The following is a 12,154-nucleotide window of genomic DNA, read 5'->3' as shown; positions in this document are numbered from 1 at the left end:
GTGTTTGTTGTAGTCAATGACTGACACAGGTTTTTGCTTCGGAGTGGTGGATCCTAGTTCTACAGTGGCCCTTGTGGCTTCTGTGTGGATCGAGCTGAGGACAAAAATATCCCTCTTATCCCTATATTTCAGGGCAAGCAGCTCTCCGTTGCGTACAGCCCCTGACTGCCCCTTTTGAAACTTTTGGTTGACCAATGGTTGTGGAAACCCCTGACGGTTTTTACGGATGGTCCCACAAGCCCCGATGTGGTGTTCAACCAGACTTTTAAATAGGGGTATGCTGGTATAATAATTGTCCACATATAGATTGTAGCCTTTTTGAAAAAATGGACTTATCAGCTCCCAAACAATTTTTCCAGATGTCCCCAGATAAGTAGGGCATCCTGGTGGGTTTAGTTGGCTATCTTTCCCCTCATATATGCGAAAAGCGGATGTGTATCCGGTTGAACTTTCGCACATTTTATAGAGCTTTATTCCAAACCTTGCCCTTTTAGATGGGATAAATTGCTTGAGGTGCAGTCTTCCTTTGAATTTTACAAGGGACTCGTCTATAGAAATATTTTGTGTTGGGGTGTAGAGGCTTAAGAATTTTTCTGACAAATTTTCAATGATGGGTCTAATTTTATATAACCTGTCATGTTCTGGGGCATTTCTGGGCAGGCATTGACTATTGTCGTTAAAATGCCAAAACCGCATGAGCATTTCATAACGGGTCCTGGGCAGAATGACTGAAAACATAGGGGTGGCTTGAACAGGGTGGTTGGACCAGTAGGATCGAATGCTCGGTTTTTTAACAAGCCCCATGGCAAATGTAAGTCCTAAAAAATTTTTTATTTCCGGGACATTAGTTGGTGTCCATAAATTTGCCCTAGCATAGTAAGATCGGGGATTCTGGCTTATGAATTAGGACGCGTATAAATTTGTTTGCACGACAATATGCTCTAGCAAGCTGTCTGTAAAAAACAAATTAAAAAAATTAATTGGTCCAAAATCTTCCACCTCCACATTTATACCAGGAATGGCGTTGAAATCAGGGCTGAATGGAGCAGCCGAATCTGAAGCCTCCCATCTGGGAAATGCTAGATCATGTGGCAACGCCCCTTGTACACTGGCGTGCGCCAATTCACTAGTAGCAGGGACAGCGCTTGTACTGGGCAGTGTTCCCTGATTTGGAGACGTTTCTCCAGTAGTGCTATTTGCCCCTATTGCTGTACTGGTCCTTGGGCTTGAGGATGGAACAGAATCACTGCTCATTTCTGGGCTCTCAGTGTCGCCGCTACTAAAGCCCTCAAAATCCATATCTCCATCTGAGATTGCGCTGTCATCAGTGTCAGAACACAGCAGGGCATACACCTCCTCTGCGGTATAAGTCTGACGGGCCATTTTATTTTTATATTTTTTGACTGGACTGAACGGACCGGACTGAAAGGACGGGACCGGACTGGACTGACCGGACTGATCTGACAGGACTGACTGACTGATGTGACAGGACTGACTGACTGATGTGACAGGACTGACTTACTGACAGATCTGACAGGACTGACTGACTAACAGATCTGACAGGACTGACTGACTGACAGATCTGACAGGACTGACTGACTGACAGATCTGACAGGACTGACAGATCTGACAGGACTGACTGACTGACAGATCTGACAGGACTGACTGACTGACTGACTGACAGATCTGACAGGACTGACTGACTGACAGATCTGACAGGACTGACTGACAGATCTGACAGGACTGACTGACAGATCTGACAGGACTGACTGACTGACAGACTCACTAACCCTAACTCTTACTTTCTTTTTTATTTATTTATTTTTTTACTTTCACAGTGGCAAGACTGACAGCTCTTGTCACACTGTTTCTCCAATGCTCTCTCACGGAGATCGGAGGAGAAACTGCATTTATCAGGCAGATCGCCCGGGAAAGTTTGTTGCTAAAACAAACTTCCCTGGTGATCTCTCTGATTGGCTGGTGTGACGCTGACATCATCGAGACCTGAGCCAATCAGGTCTCGATGATGTCAGAGGTCACAGCACCGGGATCCCCGCCGCTGACAGGTATGTGGGGGGTCCCGATCGCCGACCACCGGCTGTCCCTATCTTTTAAATGCCGCGATCGCTATGGATCGCGGCATCTAGAAGATAGGAACAGGTTAACATCATGGGGACCTGATCCAATCAGGTCCCCATGATGCCACATGTCAGAGCTATCGCTCTGAACCGGTACCGCAGCGCTAGCAGGACCCTGGGGGTCCTGAGCACTGTGGGACCACCCACCGTTTTTAAACGTCGGCGCTGCACAGAGCCCAGGCAGCGCCGACATTTATGTACAGTGGGCGGTCCTGAACCAGTTAAAAAAAAAAAAAAGTTTCTCTATTTTTCTACCTAGCAGTCCATGAAAAATGGACCGCACTCTATGGCATGCGGTGTTGTTTACATTTTTTTCAAGACCCACAGAATTGTATTGCCAATTTTGAACCAACGCTCGAATCAATCTCAGACATGTCTCTGCGATTCTGTGCAGACCGCACATGTGAACAGCTTCATAGCTTATTCTAGGAATGAGTACTGTCTGTGAAAGACAATGATACCCAAAAAGTGGACGTCTGAATGAGCTCTTAAACTGACAGGTGCAATGGTCCTCAATGCATTGGTATTGAAATATGTTAGCATAACAATCACCTAGTCACTGTTCAAGTCCCATAATGGGATTAATTAAAAAGATTTAAAAAACGTACAAAATGAAAAATAATAAAGCATAAAAAAAATCACAGAAAAATGTTTCATCATTAAAAAAGCAAAAAAACAAACAAAAATGGTACACAATAATTGTTGTAAAACTGTCTGACTTTTTAATCCGTAAGATAAACACCGCAAAAAAGGAAAGCCAAAATGTTTCTGCACCTGTTCATGCAATGGTTTTCCTTGTCCTTCTTTGACTGTGCACATTGTAGATTTAGACTGAAGGCAGCAAATGCTGAAGGAACACATACGGAAGGAGGGAGCAAAGAAAAGTGTGAGATAAACCAGAATATGTGTTAAATCTTATGATTACTATGATGACACCTTTAAACCCCTTTTGGCTCTCAAGCCATTTCATGAAGTAGTCATTTAAGATGGCTTTCCAACAGTCTTAGTAGTTCACATGGGTGCTGAGAACTTGTTGGCTGCTCTGCCTTCACTCTGCATTTCAGCTCATCTCAAACCATCCCATTTGGATCTAGGTCAGGTGATTGTGAAGGTCTTGACATCTGAGGCAGCATTCCACCCCTCTCCTTTGCAGAATACTATGGTAGCGATGATAGAAAAGTGTGCCGTGAATTTAAAATAAATAACCAACAGGGTCATCAACAAAGCACCCCCACACACCATTACTCCTCCCCTCCATGCTTCACAGTGAGCACCACATATCTTGAAGCCCATCCGCTCATATTTTGACATGACTGTTGGTGCCAAAATTATAAAATTTTGACTCCTCAATCCAAGGTATAAATTTCCACTGATCTTATGTCCACTTCTTGTGCTGTTTGGCCCTTCTTTTCCTAGTTTACAGTCCTCAATAATTCAGTAATGACCTCTTTGCAGCAACTCGACCACAATTGCCTGTTTCTTGCAGTCTTCTCTGAACATGTTAAGATGTGTCTGTTACTTGATTTCTGTGATCTGACGTACTGTGATTATATGGTTTCTGAGGCTGGTAACTTTGATGAACTTATCCTCTGCTGCAGAGGTAATTCTTGGTCTTACTTTCCTGGGGTGGCCCTAATCAGCACCAGTTTCACCATTTTAACTGTTGATTTTCTTCACTGTTCTTGACGATACCATTCAAGCTTTCCAGATTGGCTGACCTTCATGTCTTATAGTAATGATGAACTGTGGTTTATCTTTATTTATTAAGTAGTTCTTGCTATACTCTGAATTAGAATAGTTGGAGAATAGGGATCAGCTTTTTTGGGGGATTTGTGTACTAACACTACTTTTGCAAAATACAACTGATGTTTGAAAACATTTTCAGAAGGCCAATGATTCCAGAAATGAACTTGACATGGCATACTTGTTCATTGGAAACCATTCCAGGTGCCTACTTGATAAAGCTGCTTGACAGAGTGCCAAGGAGGTGTAAAGCTGTCATTAAAGTGGTGTATTTAGGAGGTACTTTAAAGGTATAGCACATTTGTGCGATTTGTTTCACATGTTTTTTTACTCCTTTTTTTTCCATGTGATCCTTTTGTGATTTTCCTTCCTTCAGTCTGAATCTATAATGTGTACATGCCAAAAAGAATAAAGCCAGTGTTTTAACAAGTGTGTACAAAATTTTGACCAGTATTGTACATAAAGAAAAATGGTAATACTGAAACTATCAACTCATCCCGTAAAAAGATTAATTTTTTTTCATAGATTTAATTGAGCAAATGTTGCACCACATAAAAAGTTACATAAATCTGATATCTCTGTAATCAGACTGACCTCAAGAAGTCAGTTGCCTATTTCACTGTGAGTGAACAGCATACAAAATAATGAAAACTAATAAAAATAAAATACTTTGTGTTTTTGATGTTGTTCATTCTGTCTCCCAAAAATCAGAATAAAAAAGTTGCTATAAAAAATTATTAAGTAAACCAAGATGGTATCAGTAAAACCTTCCAATCATCTTGCAAAAAAAACAAACCTCCACTCAGGTCAATCATCTGCCAACAGTTTTTGAAGGATGTCCATCTTACTGACAGTTGAAAAGTTTTACAAAAGTCATATTGTTCCCAAAAACAATCCAGGAAAATCTGCACTCCCAACAGCTTCCTTCTTCTGCGCCCCTACAGACTGCGCAAACAGTAGTTAGCGTTGACATGTATGGCATTGTTTCAGTGAATCTGCTGTAAGTCACGTAAAAAGAGACTTGGGGCGGCAGGACCTTCATCATATTGCTTATCCCTTTTGCCATTTGAGGAGATATTATTTGAAGGAGACGAAGACGAATGAAGAAAATATTTCAAAGATTTGTCCTTTTTTTTATCCTCTTCTAGCTTTGTTTACACTCCCTTTATGATACTCCAGTGAGCAATTTAGTAGAAACTATTGATGATAGGTAACTCAAACGAGAACCTATGACGATATTGACTTCATTAAGAAAAGCGTTCTACAGAACAACATGTGGCCTATCATCGTGATGCTTCTTTTGAGGTCTACTGTTAGATTGTGATTAACTTCACATGACTGTCTTAGTTTAAAAAAAAATTCTGCATGCCTTGTAATTTTTGTGGATGTTTTTACATTTAAATAAAATGTATCATTATAAATTTCAAACAGTACTATTCTAAGTAATAAAAATAGTTTTTATTCTTGATAGATTACTGTCAGAGGAGTTCAGAAGGACATCGGATATCTTTAGATTGTAAAGAAGATGATCGTAATATCCCACAAGATACACGTGAAGAGCATGCCATAAATCCAAATACAGCCCTCTACGGCAAAGATCTATCATCTTATTCTTTAAAACAGGTCCTTTCTCCGAATTCATCACATAAAGTTAAGAAAAATAAGCATAATAAAAAAGGTGTCCTAATTCAAATCGATCACACAGGGGAGAAGCCATATTCCTGTTCAGAATGTGGAAAATGTTTTGACTGGAAATCAAAACTTATTAACCATAAGAAAACTCACACAGGGGAGAAGCCATTTTCTTGTAAAGAATGTGGGAAATGCTTTACAGAGAAATCAGATCTTTTTAGACATCAGAGAATCCACACAGGGGAGAAGCCGTATTCATGTTCAGAATGTGGGAAATGTTTTAGGCAGAGATCAACTCTTGGTAAACATAAGAAAATTCACACAGGGGTGAAGCCATTTTCATGTTCAGAATGTGGGACACTTTTTACTGCTAAATCATCTCTTATTAAACATCAAAATATTCACACCGGAGCAAAGCCGTACTCCTGTTCAGAATGTGGGAAACAGTATAATGATAAATCAAATCTTGTTAGACATCAGTGGGTTCACACAGGGGTAAAACCATTTTCATGTTCAGAATGTGGAACACTTTTTACAGATAAATCATCTCTTGTCATACATCAACATATTCACACCGGAGAGAAGCCATATTCATGTTCCGAATGTGGTAAATCTTTTAATGATAAATCAAGTCTTCTTAGACATCAGCGAGTTCACACCGGTGTGAAACCATTTTCATGTTCAGAATGTGGGACACGCTTCACTGCTCGATCATCTCTTATTTCACATCAGAATATTCACACAGGAGCGAATCAATTTTCATGTTCGCATTGTGGAAAATTGTTCAACCGGAAATCAAATCTTATTAAACATCAAACAACTCACACGGGGGAGAAGCCATTTTCATGTTCAGAATGTGGGAAATGTTTTAGCCAGAATTCAGATCTAGCTAGACATCAAAGAATTCACAAAAGGTGAAACCATTTTCATGCTGAAAATGTGAGAAATTATTTTTTCCATAAAATCATGTCTTAATAACCATCAAAAAACTCACAAATAGCAGAAGCCACTTTCAGGAAGTGATTAAATCAAAAGCCAGCATCGATTGCACATCAGAAATCTCACACAGAAAATACATTTTTATTTCCTGAATGTTTGAAATGTTTTATGCACAAATCGCATCTGCTTAAACATCAAAGGACACAGAAACAGGGAGGGTTTTTTTTAACCTTATTCTTCTTGCATACAGTACAATGAAAAATGCAACAGTAGACTGTAAACCCGCAAGGGCAGGGCCCTCTCCTCTCTGTTCCTGTAGTTGTTAGTTTGTTCATTGTAATTTATATTTGTATTTTCTATGTAACCCCTTTTTTACATGTACAGCACCACAGAATCAATGGTGCTCTAAAAATAATAATAGTCAAAATAATGTCCTGTAATTGTAGAGCTAAGGAAGGCAATTTAGAACACCAAGGCCCAGATGCATCAAGACCTGTGTTTATCATGACGCAGGTCTTGAAGAGTGAGTGGCAAGATGGGTGGAGGCTTGATGGGTACAGTGTGAGGTGCCGGATTCATTAATAGGCCCATGCCTTTTAATGATCCAGGCGAGACGTGAAGATTTGTGTCGTAAGGAACGCCACTGCTTCCTTGTGACTTTGATGAGCAAGGGTCACCACACCCCGTCCCACTCCAACTTCACCCTGTTTGTAGGAGATGGACAAAATTGTCATGAAAATACCAAAAGGTACAACATTTTTGCACAGTCCTGCATTGTGCAAAAAGTTATGAGTTCTCAAAGCTTTTTAAGCCAGAATTTTTGGGTAAAGGCAGAGATGTATCGAGGCCTAATGTTCTTATTGAAAATCTACAGTGCTGTTGGTCAATTCAAAAGGTCAATAAACCTGAATATTTAAGAAAGTAAAAGTGAGGTTCTGTCTTTCTTAGAATATCTATGTTTGCAGAATTATGAAACTAAATGAAAAAGCATAGTAAAATCTTAATTGTTTGTTTAATGTGAGAATAATAATGTCAAGTAGTGGCAAGGGACTGTAAGCACCTACCTGATCCCTCGAACTAGGGGCGCCCTAAGCTATCCCTGTCCCATGGATTACCCTGGATGGTAGAGATGCCCGGCTCTTGTACCTTGCTATGCTCCCATCTTACCCTTATCTGTTCCCTCCACACCTAGGGAGGTGTGAGGCCAAAGTGTATAGGCAAACACTATCCAGAGAGACCGGGATAAACAAACAGGGATAAAATAAAACTACAATCATACAAATACACTCACAAGACAACAGAGTGGAAAACGGGAGAAATAGGAAGGAAGAAACCAAATGGGAGAGGATAAGGATAAACATGCAAATCAACTCAACCGAGCAATATCCTGAAAAACTCTCCAACCATTTACTCCAAACACTGAATTCTCTCCTTCAACTCCAAACCAGGTAGTGGTAACTATCACTGGCAAGGTCAGAATCAAGGAGGAGGGTTCTTATACCTGCGGGGAGTAAGGAACTCAGAACAGCTGAAACAATTCAAGACTGAGAACTCCAAGAGTCCAACTAAGTTTAACCCTGCCAGCACCAAAGCAAAGAAAGCCAGAACTGCTAAAAGGACGGTAAAGACGGTCTAACTACCATGTATGAGTCACCAGACGCTGCGCTCTTCTGACCCCACTCTGTCGCAGTATCCCTTTGACAAATAACCTAACAACTCAAAAATGTACAAATATACATTTGACATTTAATAAATATATATAGTGTCCAATATAGTAATATAGCCGCCCTTCTTCTTAATTAGTCATAAGCTTTCCATACGTAGAGATCTGTGTCTGTTATTGATCCAGCGACGGGATCATCCATCTGATCCGTCAAGAGGCGCTTTCATCTCATCAGTCCATAAAACCTTTGAAAAATCCATCTTCGGGTATTTCTTTGCTCAGTTTTGACATTTCCACTTCTATGTCTTGCTCAGTGGTGATCGGACTCAGCCTTATCACCTTGGCTGCGTCTCTGAGCACTGAGCACATTGTACTTCTGTCTTGCTCAGTGGTGGTCGGTCTCGGCCTCCTCACCTCGACTGTGTCTCTGAGCAATGAGCACCTTGTACTTCTGGCCTCCAGCGAGGTTGCAGTTCTGGAATATGACAGCACTGGAGAGTGATGGCTTCCTGGTGGCTTCTTATTTGATTCTTCTCACATCTATGGCAGTTTTTCTCCTTTTTTTTTTACTCAACACGGTTTTTGTTCCCTGGTGACCGTTTGCAACAAAACTTTTGTTTTTTCTTTGTTCGCTCAATATCTGAGCAATATCAGGAGCTGTGTCTTCTGTAAGATGTGTAATAATTTCTGACTTTTCAGAGTCCGTGAAATCAGCTTTTGGCCCATTTTGCCTGAGGAAAACAAGCTGCCTAATAATTCTGCACACCCTTGATATAAAGCGTGTACCCTTACAGATCCATTCTTTGTAGGTGGGAAGACATGCAAAATCGGCAGTGCATCAAATAATTATTTTCCCCACTGTGTATATGTAAATGTGTGTGCATATATATATATATATATATAATATGTGTGTGTGTGTGTATACTGTAAGATGGCCACCGGACAGCTCCTTAACGGGAGATATGTATCACCAAGGTTGGTAGCTTCGGTATAGTGCTGAGAGGGTTAATAGGGCATATCATGGCCGGTTTTTACGAGCAGTCATAAAAGATGGGTGGGAGTGGCTGCTCACATATCCCCACCCCGGGCGTGCTTTGTTGAAAATAAAATGGAGGCCAAGTGTCTCATTTGGTGTCTGTGTCTGGAAACGTGTAGATCTCCAGTGTGTTGGTCTGTGCTAAGGCCGTAAGAACTGGACACTGACCTGTAGTGGGCGAACCCGCACCATAGCATGAACATTTTGCTTCGTGTTTTCCCTTTGTGCCGGAAAGGGATGTCTTTTTGTTTGCCTATGCTAAGCGGTTTATGACGTCAAAATAAACCTGCCTGAACATTTTTATGAAAACGTTTCCTGTTCCTACCTGAACCGCGGCTGAGTGTGTACCAAACCCCTACAATACACATATGGGACAAACTACGATAGATACAATGGGTACGGAAAGTATTCAGACCCCTTTAAATTTGTCACTCTGTTTCATTGCAGCCATTTGGTAAATTCTAAACAGTTCATTTTTTTTTCCTCATTAAAGTACACTCTGCACCCCATCTTGACTGAAAAAAAACAAATGTAGAAATTTTTGCAAATTTATTAAAAAAGAAAAAATTAAATATCACATGGTCATAAGTATTCAGACCCTTTGCTCAGACACTCATATTTAAGTCACATGCTGTCCATTTCCTTGTGATCCTCCTTGAGATGGTTCTACTCTTTCAATGGAGTCCAAATGTGTTTAATTAAACTGATAGGACTTGATTTGGAAAGGCACACACCTGTCTATATAAGACCCCACAGCTCACAGTGCATGTCAGACCAAATGAGAATCATGAGCTCAAAGGAACTGCCCAAGGAGCTCAGAGTCAGAATTGTGGCAAGGCACAGATCTGGCCAAGGTTAATAAAGAATTTCTGCATTACTCAAGGTTCCTAAGAGCACAGTGGCCTCCATAATCCTTAAAAGGAAGAAGTTTGGGACCACCAGAAGTTTTCCTAGACCTGGCCGTCCAGCCAAACTGAGCAATCATGGGAGAAGAGCCATGGTGAGAGAGGTACAGAAGAACCCCAAGATCACTGTGGCTGAGCTCCAGAGATGCAGTAGGGAGATGGGAGAAAGTTCCACAAAGTCAACTATCACTGCAGTCCTCCACCAGTAGGGCCTTTATGGCAGAGTGGCCAGACGGAAGCCTCTCCTCAGTGCAAGACATATGAAAGCCTGCATAGAGTTTGCTCAAAAACACATGAAGGACTCCCAGACTATGAGAAATAAGATTCTCTGGTCTGATGAGACGAAGATAGAACTTTTTGGGGATAATTCTAAGTTGTATGTGTGGAGAAAACCAGGCACTGCTCATCACCTGCTCAATACAATCCCAACAGTGAAACATGGTGGTGGCAGCATCATGCTATAGGGGTATTTTTCAGCTCTAGGGACAGCGGCAAAGTACAGAGATATCCTGGATGAAAACCTCTTCCAGAGTGTTCTGGACCTCAGACTTGGCCGAAGGTTCACCTTCCAACAAGACAATAACCCTAAGCACACAGCTAAAATAACAAAGGAGTGGCTTCAGAACAACTCTGTGACCATTCTTGACTGGCCCAGCCAGAGCCCTGACCTAAACCCAATTGAGCATCTCTGGAGAGACCTGAAAATGGCTGTCCACCAACGTTCACCATCCAACCTGATGGAACTGGAGAGGATCTGCAAGGAAGAATGGCGGAGGATCCCCAAATACAGGTGTAAAAAACTTGTTGCATCATTCCCAAGAAGACTCATGGTTATACTAGCTCAAAAGGGTGCTTCTACTCAATACTGAGCAAAGGGTCTGAATACTTATGACCATGTGATATTTCAGTTTTTCTTTTTTACTAAATTTGCAAAAATTTCTACATTTCTGTTTTTTTCAGTCCAGATGGGGTGCAGAGTGTACTTTAATGAGAAAAAAATGAACGTTTTAGAATTTACAAAATGACTGCAATGAAACAAAGAGTGAAAAATTTAAAGGAGTCTGAATACTTTCCGTACCCACTGTATATCTGTACACATATCATACGCACACAACTCTGCTTCATGCCCTTTATACACACATGGCTCCGCTCCGTACACGTTGTACGCAAACACAGCTTCGCTCCATATACATATCATACATACAAGTCTCCGTACACCTCGTACACGCACGGCTCTGCTCCGTACGCCTCGTACACACACGGCTCCGCACCGTACGCCTGGTACATACACGGCTCCGCTCCTTACACACACAGGTCCGCACACCTAGCACACACGCGGCTCCGCTTCGTACACACGCGGCTCCGCTCCGTACACCTCGTACATACATGGCTTCGCTCAGTACGCCTTGTATACACGCGGCTCCGCTCCGTACGCCTCGTACACACGCGGCTCTGCTACGTACGCCTGGTACATACACGGCTCCACTCCTTACACACACAGGTCCGCACACCTCGTACACACACGGCTCCGCTCCGTACGCCTGGTACATACACGGCTCCGCTCCTTACACCTCGTACACACACAGCTCAGTACGCCTCGTACACACGCGGCTCCGCTCAGTTCGCCTCGTACACACGCTGCTTCGCTCAGTACGCCTCGTACACACGCGGCTCCGCTCAGTACACCACGTACACATGCGGCTCTGCTCAGTACGCCTCGTACACACGCGGCTCCGCTACGTACGCCTGGTACATACATGGCTCCGCTCCTTACGCACACAGGTCCGCACACCTCGTACACACGTGGCTCCACTCCATACACCTCGTACACACGCGGCTCCACTCCATACACCTCGTACACGCGCGGCTCCGCTCCGTACACAAGCGGCTCCGCTCCGTACACAAGCGGCTCCGCTCCGTACGACTCGTACACATACGGCTCCACTCTGTACACCTGGTACATACACGGCTCCGCTCCTTACACCTCGTACACACACAGCTCAGTACGCCTTGTACACACGCGGCTCCGCTCAGTTCGCCTCGTACACACGCGGCTTCGCTCAGTACGCCTCGTACACGCGCGGCTCCGCTCAGTACG

The 12,154-nt window shown here is 42.5% G+C and overlaps 1 protein-coding gene across 1 annotated transcript in view; it reads left to right on the top strand.

Moving 5' to 3' along the window:
• The window catches only part of LOC141270843 (uncharacterized), a 187,811-nt gene that overhangs the window by 64,108 nt on the left and 111,549 nt on the right, over nucleotides 1-12,154 (top strand). The window contains exons 15-20 of the mRNA XM_073680940.1: nucleotides 2,963-3,024; nucleotides 5,353-5,559; nucleotides 5,863-5,949; nucleotides 6,052-6,349; nucleotides 6,899-6,975; nucleotides 7,901-8,073. Of these exons, the coding sequence (XP_073537041.1) occupies nucleotides 2,963-3,024; nucleotides 5,353-5,559; nucleotides 5,863-5,949; nucleotides 6,052-6,349; nucleotides 6,899-6,975; nucleotides 7,901-8,073 (904 nt within the window). The remainder of the gene's footprint in view (nucleotides 1-2,962; nucleotides 3,025-5,352; nucleotides 5,560-5,862; nucleotides 5,950-6,051; nucleotides 6,350-6,898; nucleotides 6,976-7,900; nucleotides 8,074-12,154) is intronic.

The sequence above is a fragment of the Phyllobates terribilis genome, unplaced genomic scaffold (genome assembly GCF_046119375.1).
Source record: "Phyllobates terribilis strain yellow unplaced genomic scaffold, ASM4611937v1 Scaffold_5__5_contigs__length_657084704, whole genome shotgun sequence".
Taxonomy (NCBI): Eukaryota; Metazoa; Chordata; class Amphibia; order Anura; family Dendrobatidae; genus Phyllobates; species Phyllobates terribilis.
Note: the sequence above shows the minus strand (reverse complement) of the source record. Positions and strands in the feature narration are given on the sequence as shown.